Source organism: Momordica charantia, assembly GCF_013281855.1.
Source record: "Momordica charantia cultivar OHB3-1 chromosome 2 unlocalized genomic scaffold, Mcharantia_2.0 BLBB01000002.1, whole genome shotgun sequence".
Lineage (NCBI taxonomy): Eukaryota > Viridiplantae > Streptophyta > Magnoliopsida > Cucurbitales > Cucurbitaceae > Momordica > Momordica charantia.
The window spans coordinates 5,355,185-5,379,860 of NW_028275160.1; the positions used below are offsets into that span (position 1 = coordinate 5,355,185).

Here is a 24,676-nt window from a genome sequence, read left to right on the forward strand (position 1 = left end):
CCCACCGCTGCTTCCTCATTTTGTCATCCATCTCTGTTCTCAATCTCTACTATCAAATTTCGTCGTTTCATGTGATTTCGACCTTTTTTCCTTTTTTTTATATTTATATTTATATATATATATAAATGTTTTATAATATCCACAATAAATAAATAAATATATATATATTTTTTACAAGGTAATATCCACAATTTTTTTTGGTTTATTTTATTTTTTAGAAATTAACCTTAAAAACATTATGTTGGGGTCAATTATCGTCTGCCACGTGTCAACATGAGCAAGGTATCGCTATTTAAGAATATTTCTTATCATGATAATTTGTGTGAGTCTCCTTAGGTCGGAATATGTTGCCGAGTTGAGCTGTTGGATATGTTTCATTGGCTGACCTCGAAGGTAAGAGCCAATCTACGTAAAGATGCTTGCAAGAGTGTTAAACAACACATCAATCCAACAACACGCCACTTTTTATGAGTGTCGGATACCGCTAAATTGTTGTCGGGAGTCCTATCGGAGATCATCCTTATAAATAGGGATGTATGCCCCTTATACAAGGTACGTGAATTCATTTGTATTCTGAACGTTAGATCGGATTGTGACTAACTTGTTTGTCTGAGTGCTAATCTTGTTTTGCAGGTTCTTCGGAGAGCTCGTCTAGTGCTTACTAACTTGTACAGATTCCGAGCTTGACCATTTTTTGGATCAAACACATTATTCTCATTGTGTTTTCCTTTGTTTGTGTTAGTTTATATAAATATTTTCAAATTTTGAAAATCAAAGAAAGTAAGTTTTTTTTTTAAATTTAGTTTAGGATTTAAATATATTTTCAAAATAGGTGAAAAGGTTATTGATTGAATTATAAAAAATAAGTATAATTTTTTAAAATATAAAAAAAAAATTAATAGTAGGGCTTTAAAAAATATATGCTTGCTTTCTTGCTATTTCTTTATATGTTTTTTCTTTTATTCAAATATATTTAAATTTTTAGTCAAAATAAAATAAAATCACAAACTATTTGTTTTTCTCAAAATATAGCTTAAATTTTAAAATATTGATAACAAAATAAGGAGAAGTAGTGATCTAAATCTTCAAAAACAGATAGAAAACAAAAATATTATCAAACCATTTCTTAATAATTGGTTTCTTTTCTTTTTAAATAACTTTATTTAGTAGCGATTTCTTTGTTTAGTTTTTGCTTTTTTCTTAAACTGAACTAAATTTTAATAGTCATTCATCAATTGAAAGTTGCGCTCGAAAGATTCATGAAAAAAAAGAATGCCTTGAGGCAGAAGATTGTACATGGAAATGGAAGCTCTGTCCCCTTCACACTATATTTTGAATTAGGGGCTTGCCTCTTTCTTTCTCTAGCGCTATCTCCTGTCAAGTGTGCTCCCTGCCACGTTACTCTCACACTAACTGCCTTTACTTTCTATTTTCTTAGTAAAGTGCGGGAGCCATTTTGTTATGGTGGAGAGTGGGGAGTGAAAACACGCTAGTGCTAGCGCACTACGGCGTATGCAGTTGATCCTTTCCTATCAGCGAGTTTCGATCCTTTTGTTCGAACGAGCAAGAATCATAGCGTTACCTTACCTTCACCATGATACGGACTTATGAGGTTTAGTTCCTTATCTAGAAACATACCTAGATGTATACTCATATATAGTGGCTTCCATACCTATCTCCGATAGTCCTCCCTACTTCAATGGAAAGGGGGGAATCGCCGTTTCTACATTATTTTTCGTCTCCGTATTTGATTCTACTACTTTTTCTTTATTTTGTTTTTACTTTATATTTCTCATTTTTTAATAAATTTGTCATAAACGTAAAATGCGCAATAATTGAACTTTTATATTACAAAATTTATTTTATCAGAATACAACTCAATTTATTAACTTCAATTTAATTTTCACTATTCAACCTCATGTCTAGATTATTTTTTTGTCAATTTTTATTACATATTTTAACTGTTATTTAGTACAGTATAGAAGTGTGATGATTTGAAGTTCTGACTTAATTTAAGAGAATTATGTACCTTTATTTCCCACAAAATTATACTCTGTTGCAATCAATATTCGAAAATGACAATAACTTACTTGTAAATAAAAGCGTAAGAAATAAAACGCAATAAAAACTAAAATGCAATATTAATGGTATGCTTTAACCTATAAAAAGTTTAAAATTTATTTACTTTAGCTGATTGTATTTTACTTTGTATTTTAAAATATTGAAATTATTAGTATTGTTTGTTAGTCGATACCTACAACATAAACTCATACTCTAATAGTCATTTTATAGATTTAACTTGTATATATATATATAACACAACAATTTTTTCAAATATTTTTTTAATATTAATGGATCGAATCCCATTAATAATTAGGATTGCTAATTATTATTTAGATGCTTATATAATGTCATGCTACTAATTAATATTTTTATTAATGAAATAAGTAAACGAGCATTAAAAGAAATAATAAACCATCAAAGCGACCATATCTCACAATAATTAACATAGAGGTTTCAAATCTTGTACTTGTAAAAAAAAATAAAAGAAACAATAAATAAGTACTTAAAAACAATAAACAAAAAGAGAGCCTGGATTTATCGATTTTTATTTTTGTTTTTGGAACTTATTGGAAAAATGAAAAGAAAAAAAGGAGCATATGGTAGATAGTAAATTTAAGATTTTCGTTTGGTAGCATTTACGTTTTTTTGTTGTTTTTTTTTCTTATACATTGTTATCATTTTTTGAGTAACTCTTTTTTTATATATATAAAATTTTCTAAAATTATGTAGAAATTTTAAAAGTAATGAAATTAACTTTATTTAAATATAAAGATTAAAATTGTCACTTTTTAGAGGTATATATCAATCCTTCAAAAATACATGAATTAAACTAAACCAAAGCGAAAAAGTATAGCAATTAGAATGAATATTTTAAAGTTACGTCTAACAATAAAGAACCATAATTGAAATATAATTATCAAAATAATATTCAAATCGATATAAAAACAATAGTATTTAAACCAATATCTATAGATTCACTTTATAGTTTATATATATATAGAAAAATCAAAATGTAATGTAAATAACGTGGGTCATTGATCCAAGCTGGGAAGCAAAAAGTTGGGCTTATCCAATTCCAAATGCAAATGTCCCGTACACGTGGCGTGTGAATGACCCTCCTAACGATATTCCACGGCCCCACTCCACTTGATTTGAGTGATTTGTATATGATTATTATATGGTTCGTTTTGTACGATGGATCTGTCTGAATATTCAATAATATTCTTAACTTTTAACTTCTTAAACAACGAGGGTTTATATCATATGTCAAAATAAGTATAGTTCAACGATAATTGACATATATCTCAAATTATGGGGTTTGAGTCCGATCTTCCTCCCACATGTTTTACTTAAAAAAACAATTGGCTATACCATACAACTCTTATCACTAAAAAAACAATCACAAATATTGTGACTTGATTACGAGCAAGATGAATCAAATTTCACCTGGTTGCTCGATGGAAGAAGCCAACAAAGATGTGTGTGATTAGGAGAAGTTATATCTCGCATAAATCGAACTTACGAATTCGACAATTGTGGTAATTGGAGACTTTTGTACATGGTGAATAATCAAATTCTAGTTGAAATTAAATATTTATGATAAATCAATGCAGTTTAGAATGACTCAATGAAGGATAAGAGATAGTAGAGGTCTATCACCTTTTTACACTATCAACAACTGTTTGAAGTGGATGAGACAGAACCTCTAGCAATTAAAGATATTCTAACTATAGCGATGGTTTTTTACACAGCTGGTAATTGAAATAAGTTTAATGCATATCTTTTCCTTCTCCAATCTAATAAAAAATTTATATATCAGGATGGTTGGAAAAAGCATCAATCTCTCGAATAATTTGAGAGAAGTGAAATTTATCTTTTATTGGAGAGATAGCAACTGAGTGGCTCACAAAATAGTAAAGCTAATTACGGATGAAAGTCTAGTCACAATGTGAGAGGAGGTTCCAACGGCTATGAATGAGGTGTTCAACATGGATTTAAGGTTGATTCATTCCGTCGAAGTAGAAGAAGTTATTCTTGTCTTTTTTTGTTTGTTTTAAGTTTTATTGTTTTCTTTATGAACATTTGAAAATTTACTAATTAAAATAAGATTTATACTTTAATATAAAATATTTTTACCTACTTTTTTTTTGTAATATTTTATTTAAGTCACAATTTATCTGAAAAAGCAAATCTGAGTTCCCGAACAGGCCCACTACGCATTACGAGGCCCAAACTCGCACAATAAGAACGCTCGCAGCGCTCTCGGAACGAAATGCTGACGTGTATTTTCCATTTCTTGTCGGCATCTGTACAGAAAGAGATTATTCCAATTTCCAGTTTCCCACACGGTGGAGAAAGAGCCGATCGACTGGTCAAGTCAAGTATCTGATCTCCTCGTCTGCCATCCACTTGCTCCGCAGTACGTCAAAATTCTCTGTGCTCTACAATATATGTATCTTAATTTACGCCCTCTTTTATTCGATCTCCCGCCGGCCGCCGTGCCGTATTTTCACCTCGCCGGCGGTTTTTTGTTCTGCTACTTCCGCCCGCCGTTGCTACTTTTTTTCCCGTGATTTCAATCAACCGTAATTAAGAAATGTACTTTGATTTCCATAGCCGGCAATGCGGGTTGCTTTCTGAGCCTGTCCTGTCATTTTCGGATAAGTACGTGTATGTCTATGTACAGCATCCGCCGGAAAAAGATGATTTCGAAACTACATTGACGGCATTAACTCATTCGTCACGTGAATTTAGGGCTTTATACTGGTTTGCGTTTACTCCGGTGACGGTGAGTTAGCTGTTCGATATTGATTTGGTTATCTTTTGTTCAGTTTGCAGCAATGGTGCACTTGCCTCTGTCTCTTGCGTACATGAGTATCTCGGTCAGTGACACTCCCGGTCCGAACAAGGAACTTCAATGGCTGGCGTCTATCTTTTCTGGCATTGTTTTCTGCAAGATTGTAAGTGTGCTTATTTGAACTAGTAACGTATCGTATTGTTGATGTTTGATTGAAGTGGATCGAGCGAAAAGTTTTTTCTCTTGACTATTTTCTGCAAGCCGTGATTTCCTCCTGTCTCTCTCTCGCTCTCCATTGATGTATATTGGTTAGTAACCTTCACATCTAGTAAGATCTCTCTGCGTCTTGTTAGACTTGAGAACAGTGTTCTTGCCTCTGTTACGTACGTTCTTTGTTGACCTAGTTTCTCCTGGTTCTTTTAGAAGCTGTCAGTTGATTCAATCACCAATCTCCATTGATTTGTTGTCCTGTCTCTACGCGCGTATATATTAATATAGTTTATTGATGGGAGTATTTTTAGGGCATATATAAAATTTAAGACATGCTACTCTCATATGCAAGTCTGTTGGTTTATTTTGAATTTTTAATTAAGGAAGAAACATATTTCCCCTCTGATTCAGTTACAGTGCATCCACCTTCTTTTGATGTGTGTGAACTTGAAGTTCTAGGGATGTTCTCGACCATTCGCTTCTCCTATACTGGTGTCAAATTTTTCGAAATACGTTTTATTACTTATGTTCATAAATTGCATATACAATATTAAAAAGATAAAAATAACATATAATTTTGAATCTTCTCTTTATTTAAAGAATTGTCAAGTGAAACTTCAATTTTCTTAAAAGATCAAGAACCAGAAAAGCAGAAACAATAATGGTTGTCAAACACATTTTTTTTATTTCTTATTTTGTTCAAAGTAAAAAACAGAGGGAAATAAACAAACGAGAAACGGTTACCAAGTGAGAAACTAGAACTAGGAAATGAAATCAAAGCATTACAAGATGGACCCTTAGTAGCAGTATTTGTGTTGTTGCGTGCTGGCACACGAGTGAAAAGAAGAATGGATGTTAAGGAACTTCTCTGTTACTGGATAATTCACGCTTTCTTTTGTGAAGTATAAATTGGTTTCTTTCTTGAAGGTTTACACATTAACAGGCATTATTAGCTTCCAAAGCTTCAAAGCATATGGCCGGTTAAGCGATTTTGGAAAGGTTGAATGGAACAATAGGTAAACTGATGATTTTGTTTCTTAATGTTGTTTAATAATTAGCTTATTTTTCAGTAATACACTTGCTACGTGAATGTAAAAATATGAATTATTATTCTTTTGTAGGGGGTTTTCAACATTCCACGCCCTTGTTGCAGCATCTTCTTCTCTTTACCTTTTACTATTATCAAGTACTTTTCATCCAGGTTCCAGTGATGAGCTTCTTATAAGAAGAACGTCCTCTTTATCTGATATGACATTGGGGGTAAGCTGAAAATATCGTCAAGGGTTCTTCTTGTGTGATATTTGGTTCTAATTTTTTCTCAACTTTTTTTTTCTTTTTCTTTCCTGTTAGCATTACAATTTTTCTTGTAACCTATTTAGAAGTTGGTTGTTCCAGTTTGCTCCTGGCCACTAAAAAGATGATGAGAATATCATAAGCTAAACTAAACTACCACTTTCATCATCAAGTCATTATTTGATATAAAGGTTCATGGTTTGACACTATGAGTATTGTTCAGAATAGCTACTTGTATTAATTCTTATTGTCGTTCTGTTCTTTCATTGATGAGTAAGTGTAAGATTTTTTGCTCAGACGTGTACATAAGGGAGTTGCAATTGGTCAACCTTGATTAGGTTCAAATACAAGTGCTGATGCATTTAATTATTTTTCATATGGTAGAACTAAAATATCAGCACCGTTGCATTTTAATTATATTCCATATTGATATAGTATAATTTGAAATTTAACATTCAGTAAATATATATATTTTTTTCTTGTAGACACGAAATTTCTAATGCTCTTGCAGTCAACCAAGTGATATGGTAGTAATAAACATAAATGTCATTTTGGTCTCTATCTAGTAATCTACCGATTTTTCTTAATTTCTGGTTCTGTGTTCAATCTTAATTTTTTTTTTCCTTTAATGTGTTCTTATATCTTTTTCCATTATCATCATTTCTCTTCCACTAGGTGCGTAGTGACTGCAAGTTAGTTATGTGAAATGTAATTTTTTTTTACGTATTTAATGTTTTACACTATTCTCCATACAAAAAGAGCAGTTAGTTTTTTCGTTGCCTGTGATTTTTATCGTTTTGAGTTATTAATTTCATTTTTCATTTTCCTGCTGGTCTTTTTACAGTTCTCCATTGGCTATTTTCTATCAGATTTAGCAATGGTTCTTTGGTATTTCCCGGCTTTAGGTGGTCTGGAGTATGTAAGTATGAAGAAAAGGTTCTTTTCTTTTCGTTTATTTTGTTTTTTTTTCGATTACTGGAATATATTAGATTCCATTTGATATCATGTTTAGTTCTGCTTTATGTTTCACTTTTTAATATAGTTTTCTAGAATGGTAAAACAAAATGTTGCTAAATAACTGCTTTTGTTTTTCTTCTTCTTTACTTAATAGAAAGGTAACTAATTTCAGTTGAGAACTGTAATAACAAGAATTTCGTAAGAGAAACCCAAACTTGTTTTCTCAATTTCAGTTTTAGTTTTCATTTTAATAATTAAAAAACGACGTTGATGAAATGCAAGGACATAAACTAGAGACTATTTTTGTGCTTATATTGTAGACATATAAGTAGACTTGTGTGATTCAAAACTGAGTGAAAGCTGTTAACTGATTTTCTTGATTTTAATTGCTTCAATTAGGTCCTACATCATGCGCTATCACTGTTCTCAATCGTTCAGTCCCTCCTAAGTGGTCAAGGACAGATTTACATACTAATGGTTCTTTTTACAGAGAGCACGACTCCATTTGTAAATCTTAGATGGTACAGTTATCGTTAAAAAACTTTACGCTTTCAAATGTTTAATTGTGAACTTTATACTGTGTTTCTAATTAGAAAATAAAGAATTCGTTACTCTGTTTTTCTCATTCAGAAAAAAAAGGTATTTAGTTTTGAACATTGGCTCGTTGCTTTTATTTACTCCATCAGGTACCTGGACAATGCTGGCAACAAGAACTCAAACTTCTACGTCGTCAACGGCATTGCATTGTTTTTCGGGTGGTTGGTAATGTCCATAACTTGAAATCTTGTTTTTTTATAGTGTTTGACAGTAATCCCTAATCAACAGAAATAGTATTTATGTGCATTCATTTAATTGAACTAAGTCCAAGTGTCCAATGGCAACAAAGTTCTTTGATTTTGTACCCCTTGATTTCTTGGTGGAGGATTATTTTCCTCATGGAAAAGCTATAAATTTTGAAAAGGTAGGGGGCAATTTTATTTTTCTAATGTTTCTGATGCGATGTTATCATTTCCATGGAATTTAGACGTAATTAATACGAGTTCCATCTATTTCATTTCCATTTTTTTATTCAAGACTGACATGGGTTTTGTTTCTTCAGGTTGCCAGGATTCTCTTGTTTATATATTTTTTTAGTCACATGTATAGAAATTTTGATGAGGTAAGTGATTATCATCTCTCGTTGCTAACTGAGCCTTTGAATATTTTGCTTATGGAAAATTATTTTCTCTGTCAACTGTGAAGAGAATAGAATTAAACCACAAAAGGATGAATAAATTCCTATATGGTAACATTATCCAATTACAGCTTCCTAAAAGTAGGATGCTAGAAATTATAGATTTACAAGCTTGATTTATTCAAGAGAAGCTAGAGATGTATGTATAAACTGACACCCAAGGATTTCATTCTTTCGACGAAATACTAGTTAGGCTGTTCGTTATCGAAAAGAAAAATGTAATATCTGTAGCAGTTTGATGCCGACTGTTTGAACACTTCTGTCTATAATCCAATAGGACCCGGATCTCGAAAATAGAAGAAAACAACACTAAATTCTATTATGATATGGAAGGGAAACTTACAATTCTCGAACATTTAAGAGGCTGAAACTCTTTCATAATAAGCCAACAAAAGAGGTTAGTATGTATCATCGACTAAAAGGTCGGAGGTTTGAATCCCTACTTGAACCCAACAAGAAAAGATAAAAAGAAAAACTCTTCCATAATAAATACCTTTTAAATCTTGCCTACCCCCAAACTTTCCTAGTACTCCTATTTATAACCACCTTTTGCCAGCCAACTCCTACCAATGATAAATATGCTTTCTAGTATCCTATTCCTAATACTGTCTCTAATATTTCCTACTAATAGTCCTAACACCCTACGACTAAAAGCATCTTTTCAAGAAAAAGGAAAACAAACTACCTTCAAATGGTTCCTCTTAATCACAGTGAATGAATAAATACTCCAAATTTCATGTTTCAAGGTAGTTTGTTTTCTCGGTGGCTCGAGTAGGATTCCTGAAGAAATATTTGCCATGTTTCTCTGAAGTGGGTAGGTAGGAGATATTGGTAAAACTTTTTAGGCTAAATTACAAAAAATACCCGTGAGTTTTTCCATTTGTTTAAATAATACCTCCATCCTTTCAAAAATTTCAACACTTCCCTAACCTTTCATCAACATTTAAAAAAATATCCTTTGACCAAACATCCATTAATATTTTGAACAAAAAGTTAACATGACAAGAATCTGAAACGATGTGACAATTAACTTGGAAGCTTGCCTAGAACTATAAGATGGACGAAGTCATTCAACCACGTTATTTTTGACGAAGAGAAGAGGGAGGAAAAGATTTGCCATTCAGTCACGTTAAATGCCCTAACCCCTAAATTTCAAAACGACGTCATCCACCTAATTGTTCTAGGCAAACTTCTATGTTAATTGTTACGTTGTTCTAGATTCTGTCACGTCAACTTTTTTTTGTCCAAAATATTAACAAATGTTTGCTCAAATGTAACTTTGAAAGGTTTATAAAAGGTAAAGGTAGTAGAACTTCGAAAGGATAAGAGTATTTTTTAGAGGAAGGCAAAATTTAGGAGTATTTACTTTTTTTCCTTTGTTGTTGTTTTTTTTTTTTGTTTGGGGTAATTTGGCCCACTTATTACAATTCGTTAATGGCCGACTATTTTGTTGAAGTGGGTAGATTGGAAATATTGGTAAAGCCTTTAAGCACTCCCAAAGAAATTGAATACTGCCAGAATTAGGCGGTGGCTGCTGAATTTTCTGTTTCATGTGTTTTAGGTGAAGACTGTGTTTCCTTTGGGCTTCTATAGCTTGCTGGCGGTGCCTCCTGTTCTTTCTATGATGAATCTGTTCTGGTTTTGGAAGATCGCCAGAGGAATGATTAAAACTATCAGAAAGGCAAGGCACGGCAAATGACAGGTCCATTTTACCTGCTTTTTAGTTGCCAACTTGTAAAAAATTGTAGTTTATTTGGAAGTAAGAAGTGTGTGCTTGTGCACTTGAAAACTGAAATCACCAGCCAAAAAAAAACCCCTCAAATTGTTTTGTTATACACAATAAATTCATAATTCATAGAGCTTGGGAAGACTTTATTTTGATCATTAGATTTGAAATTGGAATTACGATTTATATTTTTTTGGTACGATAAATGAGAGTAGAGATTATAACTCACGACCTTTAGTCGGAGATAGGTACCTCAGATCAGTTGAACTATGTTCAGGTGGGTAGATTAATATTTATGTTAAATATAATATGAATATGTTTTTTGAAGTGTTGTTGGAATGAGAGAAGTTTTTAGTATGAAAATTAGAATGAAATAGTTGTGTAAATTTGCAAATTAAAATAAAATTTATGTATGAAATTATTATCTTGGAAGTTGACAGTAAGAGTTAATAAGAGACATCCATTCATTCCTTTGGCAAGCGAGTTCGAAATTTCAATTTCACATGTGTTATACTTAAAAAAACAATAAATAATCATCTATTTTATATTTATCTAATCTTTTATCTACATAAGAATTAATAATTTAAAAATAAATAAATAACAAAACAAATTATTGTATTTAAATTTTATGATGACTACCTACCTTATGAATTTGTAATTCCTTTATTTTCTCGGTATCAAATGTTGTAAGGTCAGACAGTTGTTCTGCGAGTATTAAGTTTATCCGAACACTCATGGATGTAAAAAAAAAAAAAACAAAGCAAATTACTGTACATTATGTTCAAAACTTGGATTTTTTTTTCCTTCTAATATTTGCTTTTAGTATTCACTTACCCCATTATGTGGCCACTTGAGAAGATTTTCTTTTTACCATCCTTATCATGGATTTCTTTTTCTTCTTTCTTGACAATGACATTTTAGGGGTAGGGATGGTAGGGTTGCAAAACATCTAATGTTAGGGAAAAGTAGTATTTTTTCAAGCTGAATTAGTTTTCTTTTTGAGGATTACCGGCCATGTTTTTTTTTCATATATTTATTTATAGATTAACTGGTCATGTTAGTTAGAGGTGTTTAGCAACTAACCTATTTTGTGACTTCTTTTTTTCTGAATTTTTCGTCGGCTCGATTTAAAATCAATAGAAAATCGATAGAGAAAGTCAAAGTTCCGATAGAGGAAGAAAATCTTGAAACGGGAATTGGAAGAGGGAGATGAAATAGGAGTAGTAGATATTTAAAAAAAAAAAAAAAAAAAAAAAAAAACCTCAAATCGAAAATGCATCATGTGTAATTGTGTATGGCCTATGCCTTTTTTAAAACTTATATATAGGTTTTGGTCGATGAATCAATTTTCAATAGATTCATATGGATCGACCAACTAGGGATTGGTTTAGCCTTGTTGGTATATGAATCTTTTTAACTCTACTATTGAATTTGATGAACTAAAGTGATATATTTCTAATAACTTAGACATCACATAGTATTTTATTTATTTAATCATTTTAAAATTAAAATTAAATGTTAAATATTTGGTTACTTTTTTTAATCGACCTAATTAGTTTGTGTCGATTTATTTTTTAATTTGTCCCCAAATTTTGTATTGTTTGGAAAATTAATGTGGAGTTAGTTAATCATTATTATAGTTTAAAAATGATTTATTTGTAATAAATTAATCCATGCAAATATGAAATATATATGTATATTTTAGTTTAAAAGAGAAAAAAAGAAAAAAAGAAGGATAATTTCATTGTTGCCGCCCATTTCAATAATTTCCTTCCACACGTAGATTCCTTCCATCTGCTGTCTTATTATTTTCAAGAAAAATACGAAATCATGTAATAGGATAAGTTCATTTAAAACAATTATTTTCTATACCACTTTCTCAACTTAATTATTAATCTTATCTCCATATTTTTTGTATTACTTTTTTCTTTTCTAAAACATATAAAAATAAAGAAAATAAAATAACGTGAGGTCCATCCACTAGTGTTATCCAATTGGGAATAAATTTTATATTCTGACTTTATTTTGCCGACATCCACGTGTCGGCAATCTATTGGCTTTGTACATTGCAAATCCTGCCACGTTTATCAGTAATTGCTGGTGCGTGAACAAGCGTCTTGGCGTCGGTAACGGAATGTGCAAGGCGTATTTAACATGATTGCTATTCTTCTCCTTTATAATAATTAATACGAATGCGACTTTCAAAAAAAAATAATAATAATAATAAATAAATAAAGTAACGCACATTGGAAATTTTGCAATACGTGAGGTGTGAGATCGAACTTACAACCTCTTTCTTAATTGGAGATATATTCGAATTACTGTTGAACTATATTCGTTTTGGCATCTTAATGGTATTGAGAAGATCCTTTCATTAATCGATGATTCTCCCGTCCTTAGCAAAATGTGTCATTCCTGATCGTTTCTCTAGTCTTTGGAATAGTTGTTTTCCTTTATGGATTTTGATTGTGGTGCGTGGTCACCACCATTGTGGTGTAACTCTTAGTGGTCATATTTATAAAATACGTGATCTCTGAATTTGAAGATAAGTTTTTATTTAGTCCTTAAATTTAAAAAACTTACCGTTTGGTCTCCGATCTTTAGAAAATTGTTTTAAAACTACATTTTACTATAACGATAAAATTTTCATAACAAATATGCATTTTATTATTTTTAAATAAATAAAAAATTGGTGATACTTTATGTCCATATTGTTAATATTTATTGATATTTTTAAATTTATTGGTCGTTTTTTTAAATACTATAGAAATATCAATTAATCCCTTATGTCTGTCACAAAACTATAAACATATAAAAATGTTAATGAAAATGTCGACATGTCGATGAAAATTTAATACTCTATGTCCTATGAGATTACTATCTTTTATAAAGAAAACGAATGAGATTGTAAAATATATTTTTTTAGTATATCAAATGTGAGGTGTGAATTTGAATTTCGAACCTTCAACTTAAAAAAGATAAGTGTATGACTTAATTTACGAGCTATGACCATGTTGATATAAAATAGTTTATTTTCACCTGCGTAATATATTTATGTTTTTGTGTGATTGTCACATGTTAAAGTTTGTTTTTTCTACTTCGGGACGGAAATTCTAGTATCCAGCTTTCTCTTCGAAGATATACGTCTTAATAAGTTGATCTATGTCTACGTTGACATAAACAGGTTAGAATTAGATCATGTATTTATATACATACCTTTCTCGTTTAAATCAATTTTATCTTCTTTTTTTTTTTTTGAGAAAAATCAATTTTATCTTTATATTGTTAATAGTTTTATTTTGGTAATTGAATTTACCAATATTCTATTGGTGAAGGCTAAAAGTACCACTAGTTTTGACTAGAGATGGACCTAAATTTGTCAATATCTTATTACTGTGCTTCTATACAAATCACATTGAATTCATGATATGAATCTATTAAAATTTGGCTAATATGAAATTTTAAATTGAAAGTAGATATATAGTTTAAATATGATTTGGTATTTGAACTTTTCAGTTTATTTTGACCTAACCATGGTTGTTTATTACCTATTATTTATCAAATGAACAATGTAAATTAAAATGAAGTATAATAATACAAAGTTTTAAAAACCCACTTTTAATATAAGTCTAACAAAGACAATAGAATACAATTCTAACTAAATAATTTTTATTTTTATTTTTTAGCTTTTTGGGGAGTGGCACGAAAAAAACAAAAAGAGAAAAGAAATTCTCCAATAGTGAATAGAGTAACGAGCGGCAGCGTTTTACGCGGTCTAAAACAGACCGCGAGGTCCGAAAACAAACAAAACGAAAGAGCCGCGTAGGGTTTTGACTGGCCAAGCCCTTCCCTTCCACGCCATTTACTCGCTCTCTCCGCGCCCATCCATTCGGTGAAACCAAGCACGAATCGGAATCAGTAAAATATATAAATATTCAATCAATCCCACTTCGATTTTCCCTCCGCCCCCACCATTTTGCCATTGTTGTTCATCTTTTTCAATCTGTAATTCATTCAGATCTTGCTTTCTCTCAGTGGATGTATGGAGGATTCCGACATCACGATGGATCGAAGAATGTTTGGTTTCGGTTTCGACGATTGAAGGTATAAGCAGTTTTTTTTAAGCTCTGGGCACGGGACGATGTGGAGGAAATGGTGTTATTCTGCTAGTTTGTTGAATCGAAGGTTGTTGGCGAATCGTGTTCGCACACCTCCTTTGGTTCCGACTACTGGAACTTTAGGGCTCGGGGGAGTTTCTTTGATTCCGTCGACGGCGGTACGGTCGTCGACCTGGTTGTTGAACAGAGTGGCTCTGTATTCGTCGTCTGTGGATTCTTCAAACTCTGCTGGAGGAGCTGGTGGCGATGGAGATAAGAGTGACGGTGGCGGCCCTGCGAGTAAGGAATCTGGTGCGGGAAATGACAGAGAGACGATTTCGTTTACGGAGGCCAAAAGGCTGATGAGATTGGTCAATGTTGAGGCGCTGAAGATGAAGCTAGGGACCGATGGGAAGGAGGCCATTGGATATTCGGAGCTTTTGGAAGCTTGCGAAAGCATGGGCGTTGCTAGGTCTCATGAAGAAGCTGCGGCGTTTGCTCGAGTGCTCGATGAGGCTGGTGTGATTCTTCTTTTCCGAGATAAGGTCTATCTCCATCCTGATAAGGTCGGTAAAACGGGTGGGGGAGGGGACGAACTTTTTTCTAATCAATGTATTTCATCATGATGTGACTGCTGCGTCATTTCATAAATCATTCTCATTCAATTTTTCAGTTTATTTAGTGTTTGAAATACGGGAGGTAGCCAGAAATTTTCACAAAAAGGGTTAGAATATGATTTCTTCTTCTTCTTCTTCTGAATTTAAGACAAATCGAAGGGGTAAGTTGGATGTTCTTGTTGTTTTTTGGATTGTTTTTGTCTTTGTTTCTTCCTCTAAAAAAGTTTTAGGAAATGGAACATGTCATTCGGGCAACAAAATTTTGGGGTCTACTAGGTCAAGAGGACCCGCCGACCCGGGTGTTTAGAAGATTTGAACGTTTTTTTTTCTCCTTAGTGGAAACCCAAGCTTTTCATTTAGATGAATGAAAGTACAATACCAAAAGCAAGGTCGACCAAAAGGTGGAACGCATAAGAAACCCGACTACAAGAAGGAGACCAGCTATGGGGTACTTTTCATAATTAGCCACCCAAGAAAAGAAAGAAAGAAAGAAAGCAAGGCCAACCTGCACGGAAAATTTGAATAGGTAGAAAAGAAAACCATTACCGCCTAGGATTTCTATGTTCAATTTCTACTTTTACAGCAAACAGTGGTTTGAGGTATTATTTTGTTATCTTTGTTCCTAAAAAGGATGCTTATTATCTTTGAGATGAATTTTAGTGATGTAGTTTATGCTTTCTTTTGATATCTTTGTTGTCATAACTTTGTCCTCATACTTCAACTTCCAAGAGTCAATAGCTCGGGCTGGGATTTTATTTACTTATTTATTATTATCTGAGGAGCCAAACTTTCCATTGAATTAGTTAAAAGTTCCATATACCCTTGGAGGAAACTTACAAATAGCCCCTATATTTGTGTTAGAACAGTGGGAATAGAATTACGAGTAGAGGTGGAAAAAGAAGACCAAGAGGAACAAAGTATAACAAAGTCAAAAGTTGCATCCCATTGATGGTCCTTTCTATTAAAAATTTTGTGATTGCTTTCCAGTCATATTCTTCAAGACGGGCACCTCATTTCTCCACATTATTTCTTGCTCTCCCTCAGGACCTATGCCGACATAAAACTTGAGTAATGTCGTTTTTTGTGTCTCTGTAAAAGGTTCAGTAAATATGAAACTGCAACATCAGGGATATCCAAATTTCTTGCAAAAGGTACGGTGAAAACATACACGTCCAACATCTTCCTTGGCCCCTTTACAAAGTATAACAGATTGAGTTGAATAAGACATGGGCGGAGGCGGAGCTGACATGGATTGAAAACTGAGTGTATCTCTTCGTTAATTTGTTTTTAATTTATAACGTGAGCAAAGTTGTCTTCCAGTTTTGTGGGTTTTGAATGCTAAGAAATTTGATTGGCAGCTCTGAAGAGCCAGTATTCTTTTTCTTGTTCTGAGATTCTAGATCGTCTTATTTCACACCTATGTCCAAGCTGTATGTGTGTCTACTAGATTAATTCTCTGTATGAGCCTTGTTTCTGGGATTTCAAGTTCCCACAGAAGCACGTTTCACGAAAGAACAAAGTTTTACCAAATCATATTTTTCCGATAAGGCTTCACAATCTCTCTCAACACACTGAAGTTCTGAGTAGCAGCTGAGGATCTCTGTTGTCATCTATCCATAGCTCAAGAACTATTTGTCAGCCGTGGGGAACTTACTGCTCGGTCCTTGTATGTATGATCTTTAGAGTGACATAAAGCGGATAGGCGAACGTATCTATATTAGTTGGTGCAGTTATATTTGGGTTTAGAAGAAGAGAGGAGAGAACAAGAGGAAGATGAAAGTCATTTAAACATCTTATTATGATTTAGAACATACCGTCTATTTGGTATACTTGTGATTTGACCATGCTGATAATTCGTATAACAATTATTTCTACGGAATAAATAACTTGTTGGGGACTGAATATATCCACAGGTAGTTCAGTGAGAATCAAACATTTGATCTTTCTGAGTTGTCATTATATTCACATTCTTAGTGCATGCTAGAAGCTTCAGTCTCGTTGCTCAGTAGGTCATATCCCTGATGCTGGTTTAGCATTTGTCAGCATATGCCCTGTTGGCTCTACTGCAAAGACGAGATCCCGATTCTTTTCCCAGATTATATGCTCACCAACATAATCGAAAACAGAAGTTTTTTATCTGCTTTCAATCATATGTAAACATTAGCTTAGCATTTTGTACACAGGTTGAAGCAGCATATATGTTCTCTTCTTGTTGTCATGCTTCTTCGTGGCACTGATGGCTTTTGACTATATAAACTTAATCTCGATTTCATTCTTTTGCAGGTGGTCGATCTCGTCAGACGGGCAATTCCCATTGCTTTGATGCCCGATGACGACCCAACAAGGTGCGAGCTAAATCAGCTGCAGGAAAAGAAAGAAGAAATCGATGTATTGGCGCATAAGCAGGTGCGACGAATCCTGTGGACTGGGCTAGGGTTTGCCATCCTTCAAGTTGGACTGTTCTTCAGGCTGACATTCTGGGAATTTTCTTGGGATGTAATGGAACCAATTGCATTTTTCACCACAACAACTGGATTAGTCATAGGCTATGCCTATTTCCTGTTCACTTCAAGAGATCCCACTTACCAGGACCTGTTGAAGAGGCTCTTCCTCTCGAGGCAAAGGAAGCTGTTCAAGAAGCACTCTTTTGATGTTTGCAGATTCAAGGAGTTGCAGAAAAAATGTAAGTCGCCTCTCGACGCCACCGCGAATATAAAAAATCGGGTGGGCATAGATTTGGACCTCGAGGATTGTCTGAGTAGAGATTAACTAATTACCCTTCCTTAATTAGAGAGGTAAAGGGGTTAACTACTATTAACATCCCTAATCTTTTGTTTCTGGGGGCTGCCATTCAATTTTGAAATTGAGTTATAAACTAGTAAAGAATATATTTGCCTTGTTCAATCAAATATGGAATGGAATGGAAACTCAAATAGCCATGCCATTTTGAAATCTTCAGTGTCTTCTACTGCACAAGCTCCATTACTCATGTACTCATGAAGAAAATTTTGATTGTGGATTGGATTTTTGCTTGAGAATAATATTAAATAAAAAATAAAGAGAGGGAATTCTAATTTACATCAATCATTTCTAGAGGATGGACTGCACTACTACGTTCGTTGGTCGGACTAAACCAATCTAAACATTGTTCAGTTGAAGCATGTCAAATATTTCAATTCTCGCCTTACCATGAAAAAAAATGTGAAAAGGAACCTATTTTAGTATTAATTTCATATATCTTTAATCAACCAGCTACATTATCTGTCGTAATATTTATTTTTAGTGGTGTATTATGTTTTTATTAGTACTTTTATGGCAATGATTAAAAATTTACCATTAATATAAATTTGTTCTAAAAATTTAGGGATCAAATGAAAAATAGGAGCACATGAATAAAAGTTGCTTACTTTCTCTTTTTCAAAAAGTTAGAAAAAAGAAAATAAAAACTCTTCCTTTTCATAATTATTTATATATAGGAAAAAGGATAGTAGAGTGGGCAAGATGGTAACTTCACCTTCTAATAGATAACTAGATAAGGTTCCGTCGCTGTGTCTGTAGATTTTCGCTGATTAATTTAGTTAGCCATTGCCATTATAACGGCAACCATTTTCTCTGCCCAAAATCTCTGCAATCAGAATCAGTTGGCCAAATGTTGGGCACTGTGAATCTTGTTATGGGCTCATCTTCTGCCGCCATGGTTACGCCGGCGCAGTTTGCTGCTGTTAAATCCCTTGCGAGCGCCAGAGCTAGTCACCATACCCACTGCCGAACGCTTTCATTGCCGTTGGGATTCGCTAATGCTTCCGGTTCCACCTCCTGCTTCTTGCCTTCACGAGGTTCCTCTCCTTCCTCGCCGTTCAGCACAGCAATCGCTGCCGTTAACTCCAATCAACTCGTGTCCTCCGATCCGGCGGACAAGGTAATCGTTCGTTAGTTTCTGAGCTTCTTGCGCATTTCGCTTGTCCTCGATTTCTAGAACTCCGACGACGTACATTTATTGCTAAAGTTTAGGTATAAATTAAGCAATATATCGAGGGTTAGGTTTTTCGGAATTGCTGACATCCATGGAATCTAGTGAAATTGTACGTGTTTTCGAAATTAAGTCGTTTATATTTAATCGCGATTTGGATCCTAATTCTCTTACTAGTTCGTTCTGGAAATTTGGGATTGTGGTAGCGAAGTTCACTGGTTTTATGATCTTTGCAATGCAGCAAGAGGCAAACAAGTATTATTTTCTAGTTGCGAATGCAAAATTCATGCTCGATGAGGAGGAGCATTTCAAAGAGCTCCTCTTCGAGCGGCTTCGCTACTATGGCGAGCGTAACAAGGAGCAGGACTTTTGGCTGGTCATCGAGCCTAAGTTCTTGGAAAAGTTTCCCAATATCACCAAGAGATTGCAGAGACCTGCCGTTGCACTTGTTTCGACCAATAGTACCTGGATTACGTAAGCTACCTGTTTTCAATTTGCATTATTGATTTTTCTTTACAATATTACTAGGATGAGGATTCATACCTACAACCTTACAAAGAGAGACATGACACTAATATCTAACAACTTGAAGAATTATGCTTAAGTCCCATTTTCATCATTTTTGCATTTATATGTTTAGTTCTTTCAGCTCACTGGCTCGGATATTTTATCATAAAAATGTTGATCATCTGAGGCCTAAAGGCCTGTTAGCATGCTTTTCGCTTATATATACACTTAATAGTTTTTATTCAAGAGAATGAGACAAAAATATGACATGTTTAGTTGCAAAAAGAAGATGGATTTGGGAAACTAGAACAAATGCTTGGTCTTTCAGAAGAACTCCTGCTTGCAGATGTTTGGGTATGAACTCCTGCTTGCAGATGTCTGGAAGCAAACAGCTAGCTAGCTAACAGATATTCAGGACTATTAGAGGCTTGACTATAATCAACAACTGCAATGCATCAATTTTCCAGTGCTTTGCAATTTGCATATGCTAACAGAATACACTAACTCCATCTGTAATTTGTGTTCAGTTACACTGATGCAAACTCATCTTGTTTTGAAGTTGTCTAGTTAAATGAATTGGAAACTCATCTTCTTGCCTTTGATAACTTCATGTAAACTGCCACATGCTTATGTAATGTGCCGTATCATAGGTAGAGTTAGATGTTTACAGCCACCATAACAGAAGCTTCAAATTCTTAACAATTTGATAGAACTCAAACAACTGGAAATATATTTAAATGTAAAAAATAGAACAACCACAATGACTTTCAAGTAATTCGAGGTACTAGGACCAAACTCTTGAGTATTCTTACCGACTAAACTGCACTAAACAATTGCTTGCCTCAATCATTTCCCACTTACTCTATTTATAACAAATCCCCTTAACCGCTTCCCAAATACCTTTAATACCCTAATAATATTCATAATTCCTTCCTAATAGCATTCCTACCACATTCTTGCACTGATTGATGGCTCATTTCGGTCCCATTTTCTTGTTGATATGGCAGGTTCATGAAGCTGAGACTTGACAGAGTTTTAGCAGAAAGTTACGAAGCCAACAGCTTTGAAGAAGCAATGGCTTCTAACCCGACCAACATCGAGTTCGAGAAGCCTGAAAAATGGGTGGCTCCTTATCCCAAGTATGAATATGGATGGTGGGAGACTTTCTTGCCGCCAGTGACTAAAGCAGAAGCAAAAGTATAAGCTGTGTGTAGGTTTCTCTCTTTCTTTAGTAGGCCTTTTTTCCCCATCTTTATCAAGTATGAATTTTGATGATGTGAGGATTTGATAAAAACATTGTAGTTGGAGGCAGTTCTTGGTGATCTGAGTAAAACGTATTTCAGAGGCTCTGCTTCTTAGCCACCCTTCCTACATTGTGAAGAATCCATTTGTGTGGCTGTGCTCCGTTTTAGAGTCGCATGTACAGGATTCGTTTTTGATAATCAAGGGTTCTTTTTCAAAATAATGTGTTTTCTTAAAATAATTTTTCAATAATATATGAACTTACTTGAGGAGGTTCGAATTATCCTATCTTTTGTTATACTGTAGAAACTTAGTTTTGTGAGATTAATGTGTTTTTTTTTCTTTTTTGAAGAAAGGTTAATGTTATTAATTACACGTCTTTTGCATTTTTTTTTTGTTTTTTAAATGTTTAACTTCACATTAAGTGGAAATAATGACGTTTTGATACATGTGAATGAAGTCATAATTTTTTTTTCTTTTAGTAGGAGGTTTGAACTCACGACTTTTTTTAGGAGGATTTTAATTCATGACTTTTTTTATTGGAAACATGTATCTTTTGATTAGTTGATATCACGAGTCTTATGCGATTTATTTCATTTCATTTCGATGTATTTGAAGCATAAGTCTCGTTTTTGTCTATTATTTGAAAATGAACCTTGAAAATAGCATGAAATTGTTTTTAATAACAAAATTTATTATTTTCAGATATAAAGTTAGATGCAAAAAATTTACATCTAAAATTAATTAGTAATACAAGTTGATGTATGTGATTCTTTTTTAAGTAGAAGTAGCAAACATTTCATTTGATAATCATTTTAGAAAAATTATATTTTAAAGGTATAAATAGTTAATAACATATTTATTTAATCTAGTTGTTAAATCTCAATTTTGCAAAATAAATTAATAGACTTGAAAGATAGTACATGACTTCAATCTAAACTCACCTCAACTTGTTAATTTAGGACAAAATGTGGTGAGTTCGAATCTTTATTTTCACGGGTTATTGTTCTAAAAGGACCGAGCTGCACTTAGAGAGACAGAGAGGATGAGTTCAAGTAAAACTTCTTAATAAAAAGAGTTGACACGGAACATTAAAAATCAATTACAAAAATTATTCCTTTACTACTTCGATATTATCATTCATACCTCATTTTTCATTTTTGGTTAGCAATATAATCAAATCAAGAGGAGACTTGAAGCCAATGATAAAAAAAAGTTGGAACATCCATTCTTCGAAGTAATAATTATTTGCACAAAGTACAGTAATATTATTCGTAAATACGCACTAAATAATATTACCCTAATAAAAAATACTTCATCTTCTTCCTTTTCCGAGGAGTGGTGGGAATCTGCAGTTCTGAACTGCCAAACCAAGAATTTGAGTTAATTACTTGAAAGGAAAAAAAAAAAAAAGCTGCATCATTCTTGTTCATGGAGGAATTGAATCTCTCGTTACCCATTCTGTTCTTCTGAAGCGTTTTACGACCCTCCTGCAATCTCCTTCAGCGGCTTCCACAAGAACTTCCTCCTGCAAGAAAAAAAATTCAATCTCCCGGCTCCGGCGAGAATTTGAAGGCAGAGAAAGCAGAGGAAGAAACCTACCAGTTCCCGCACTCGGCGATGACTCTGACTTTTGGCCGGAGAGTCGGCAGCAGAGCAAGGAACTGCAATTCCGCCTTCGACAGAACCTGCAGAATATTTGTCATTCGGTAATCCATTAATTCTCCCCAAATTGGCGGACTCCGAGTCGTTAATGGCAGATCGAAGAGTATCACCTTGGCCTCGATTATCCAGACGACGAGCCCCTTGGCGTCCGGAGGCAGAGCCGCGAGCCTGTAATCGACTTCCGGAGGGAAATACCACCTGGCGATCGGCTGCTTCCCGACATGAGCCTGCAATTCGAAGCCAGAGTAAGAGCGATCGAAGAAACCCTAGAAAAAACAGAGAATCAATTGAGGCGAATTTGCCGTAGGGATTCGACGGACGGGGCAAACGGGGTGAATCTTGGTGAGAGTAGTCTCGGGATCGCCGAGGCCGCGGGCGGAGAGGTCGAGGAAGTAGTAGCCCTGGTAGCGGAGGCGCGTGAGGTACCGGCCTTCGTAGCCGCCTTCGTGCGGCGTGTAAATGGCTAGGGCTTTGTGCTCCTCCACGTCCGCGAGCCACTGCCCTAGGTCGAATTTCAGCAAATCTCCGCCGATGAAATCCCCGATTCCGACTGCCTCGCATATCCCCTGCGGTGCCCTGGCTTTGCCGGTGCCTAACCCGGCCCTCCGGCCACTCATCGGGACCGTGGCCGCCGCCGCCGAGTTGAGTGGATGCTGGCGCCTCTGATGAAGATGGAGCGGCGGCGCTGTGGCTGCCCCGTTGAACATGGAGGATACAGAGGCCATCCTCTGAAAGAGATTTTGGCTGTAGAGAGAAGAATGAGGATAGGAGAGAGAAAGGAGGCCATGGCTGAGGAATCGGATGGGAATTAAGAGAAGATTGAAGTTATGCAGATGCCATGGTAATGTAGCTTGTGTGGATGAAAAACAAGATAAAACTCATGACTCATCCATCTGCTTTCGCTGTTCTTTGTTAATACAGAACTTGAGAGCTGATAGCACCCAAAAAATAATAAAAAGAAAAACTTTTAATTATATACAAATGTAGTTTGGTATCAGTTGAATTATACTCCCTTCGCTATGTAAATCTATTTTTAGATCATAATAATTTAATCGTTGACAGTTAAAAATTATATTGATTTTTACACAGAGAAATTTAATTCTAGTATGAATTTAACTATTTTTTTTCCTCGACGATAGTGACGTGCCAACATAATTGCAACATAATTAAATGTTATATATTACGTACGACTCCCGCGAAAATATATCTTCTACCATATGTACTATATTTTTATTAAATAATTTATATAAAAAGTGAAACAATAAAGGCTATAATAATACTTTTATGTGAACATTAAGCACTGGAATGTAATATTTTTAAACAAACTTAGAGCATGGTTGGTTGAAAATTTTAATTACCATCTCATATATATATATTATTAAAACCATCTTATATTGTTGAACTGAAAAAATATATAAATATTTTAAAGTTTAGCAAATATAAACATACATTTGAATAAAATACAATAAGATTTGAATACTATTTTGGATTTATCTTAGTTGTATATGTTCGACGAGAAATTCAAATAAAAAATAGCTCAACTTGAGTTGTATTTATGTATGTTGATATTACAATTTCTAATGTATAATTCTCTGATTAATTTTCTCAAATGTAAACTTTAATTTAAGGGCTTATGAGCTTGTTCCTGAATCAATAGTTGGTATCTTCAGTTTCTTGTTTGTCGAATAATCTTTAAAGTCTTCGACTTTGAGCTTGTTGAAGACTTTGATAGCTTGTTGACGAAGAATTATTTGGCATGTAGCTTGATGAAGATTTTGTGAAGTATTCAGCTTTGAGCTTATTGAATAATCTTTGAAGTCTCTGGCTTTGCGCTCGTGAAGTTTTTCGACTTTGCAGCTTGTGAAGTGTTTCGGCTTTGTAGCTTGTTGAAGTTCTTCGGCTTTGCAGCTTGTGAAGTGCTTTACTTTTGTAACTTGTTGAAGTTCTTCGACTTTGCAACTTGTGAAGTGCTTCGGCTTTGCAATGTGTTGAAGCTCTTCGACTTTGCAGCTTGTGAAGTTATTCAGCTTTGCAGCTTGTTGAAGTTCTTCAGCTAATTTGATGAAGATTTTGCAGTTTGATGGAGTCTTCAAGTAATGTTGCTTGGGGGGAGAAGATTCAATGTTCTTAAAGTCGTACTCTTGAAGTCTCGAATTCTTTAAGTTGTCGACTTTGGATGTTTTTCTTGACTCTGAATAATTATAGACGATTCCGAGTGCTCTAAATCTCCAAATTTTATAGATCTCTTTCCCCTCCTCCAAGGGTCTTTATATGAGTCATGAGCTTGGTGGGCCATA

The 24,676-nt window shown here is 34.1% G+C and overlaps 4 protein-coding genes across 13 annotated transcripts; 3 read left to right on the forward strand and 1 right to left on the reverse strand.

Moving 5' to 3' along the window:
* The first annotated feature begins 4,324 nt into the window (after positions 1–4,324).
* LOC111018098 (TRAM, LAG1 and CLN8 (TLC) lipid-sensing domain containing protein) lies at positions 4,325–10,439 on the forward strand. Of its 9 annotated transcripts, XM_088121003.1 has the most exons (10): positions 4,334–4,483; positions 4,681–4,728; positions 4,896–5,024; positions 5,999–6,087; positions 6,193–6,331; positions 7,209–7,283; positions 7,721–7,842; positions 8,008–8,083; positions 8,421–8,480; positions 10,117–10,439. In XM_088121003.1, exons 3-10 carry the CDS (start codon positions 4,905–4,907, stop codon positions 10,252–10,254), a joined length of 819 nt encoding a protein of 272 aa, XP_087977129.1. In that variant the 5' UTR covers positions 4,334–4,483; positions 4,681–4,728; positions 4,896–4,904; the 3' UTR covers positions 10,255–10,439. The 9 variants fall into 9 exon arrangements, with proteins under 9 accessions (XP_022149739.1, XP_087977130.1, XP_087977129.1 ...); XM_022294047.2 differs by lacking the exon at positions 4,681–4,728 and having other exon boundaries at positions 4,325–4,483; XM_088121004.1 differs by lacking the exon at positions 4,681–4,728 and having other exon boundaries at positions 4,325–4,483; positions 6,015–6,087.
* Positions 10,440–14,018: 3,579 nt separating this feature from the next.
* On the forward strand, positions 14,019–17,947 carry LOC111018064 (calcium uniporter protein 2, mitochondrial). The gene is made up of 2 exons (XM_022294008.2): positions 14,019–14,944; positions 17,279–17,947. The coding sequence occupies exons 1-2, from the start codon at positions 14,423–14,425 to the stop codon at positions 17,762–17,764; spliced, it is 1,008 nt and encodes a 335-aa protein (XP_022149700.1). The 5' UTR covers positions 14,019–14,422; the 3' UTR covers positions 17,765–17,947.
* Positions 17,948–18,548: 601 nt separating this feature from the next.
* EMB3143 (YCF54) lies at positions 18,549–20,834 on the forward strand. Its single transcript, XM_022293884.2, has 3 exons — positions 18,549–18,914; positions 19,207–19,439; positions 20,480–20,834. The coding sequence occupies exons 1-3, from the start codon at positions 18,645–18,647 to the stop codon at positions 20,673–20,675; spliced, it is 699 nt and encodes a 232-aa protein (XP_022149576.1). The 5' UTR covers positions 18,549–18,644; the 3' UTR covers positions 20,676–20,834.
* Positions 20,835–21,920: 1,086 nt separating this feature from the next.
* On the reverse strand, positions 21,921–23,295 carry NDHN (NADH dehydrogenase-like complex N). 2 transcript variants are annotated; one of them, XM_088120664.1, is made up of 5 exons: positions 22,700–23,295; positions 22,490–22,606; positions 22,317–22,402; positions 22,171–22,242; positions 21,921–22,071 (listed from the first exon to the last, which is right to left on the reverse strand). In XM_088120664.1, exons 1-4 carry the CDS (start codon positions 23,102–23,104, stop codon positions 22,194–22,196), a joined length of 657 nt encoding a protein of 218 aa, XP_087976790.1. In that variant the 5' UTR covers positions 23,105–23,295; the 3' UTR covers positions 21,921–22,071; positions 22,171–22,193. The 2 variants fall into 2 exon arrangements, with proteins under 2 accessions (XP_087976790.1, XP_087976789.1); XM_088120663.1 differs by having other exon boundaries at positions 21,921–22,076; positions 22,700–23,293.
* Between the last annotated feature and the right edge of the window lie 1,381 nt (positions 23,296–24,676).

Coding starts and splice junctions, on each gene's coding strand:
- LOC111018098 (XM_022294047.2), top strand. CDS start 4,905: ATGGTGCACTTGCCTCTGTCTCTTGCGTACATGAGTATCTCGGTCAGT. Junction 5,025..5,998: donor GCATTGTTTTCTGCAAGATT/GTAAGTGTGCTT, acceptor TCTTTCTTGAAG/GTTTACACATTAACAGGCAT. Junction 6,332..7,208: donor TATCTGATATGACATTGGGG/GTAAGCTGAAAA, acceptor GTCTTTTTACAG/TTCTCCATTGGCTATTTTCT.
- LOC111018064 (XM_022294008.2), top strand. CDS start 14,423: ATGTGGAGGAAATGGTGTTATTCTGCTAGTTTGTTGAATCGAAGGTTG. Junction 14,945..17,278: donor TCTATCTCCATCCTGATAAG/GTCGGTAAAACG, acceptor ATTCTTTTGCAG/GTGGTCGATCTCGTCAGACG.
- EMB3143 (XM_022293884.2), top strand. CDS start 18,645: ATGTTGGGCACTGTGAATCTTGTTATGGGCTCATCTTCTGCCGCCATG. Junction 18,915..19,206: donor CCTCCGATCCGGCGGACAAG/GTAATCGTTCGT, acceptor TTTGCAATGCAG/CAAGAGGCAAACAAGTATTA. Junction 19,440..20,479: donor ACCAATAGTACCTGGATTAC/GTAAGCTACCTG, acceptor TTGATATGGCAG/GTTCATGAAGCTGAGACTTG.
- NDHN (XM_088120664.1), bottom strand. CDS start 23,104: ATGGCCTCTGTATCCTCCATGTTCAACGGGGCAGCCACAGCGCCGCCG. Junction 22,607..22,699: donor AGATTCACCCCGTTTGCCCC/GTCCGTCGAATC, acceptor TTCGAATTGCAG/GCTCATGTCGGGAAGCAGCC. Junction 22,403..22,489: donor TCTGGATAATCGAGGCCAAG/GTGATACTCTTC, acceptor AATATTCTGCAG/GTTCTGTCGAAGGCGGAATT.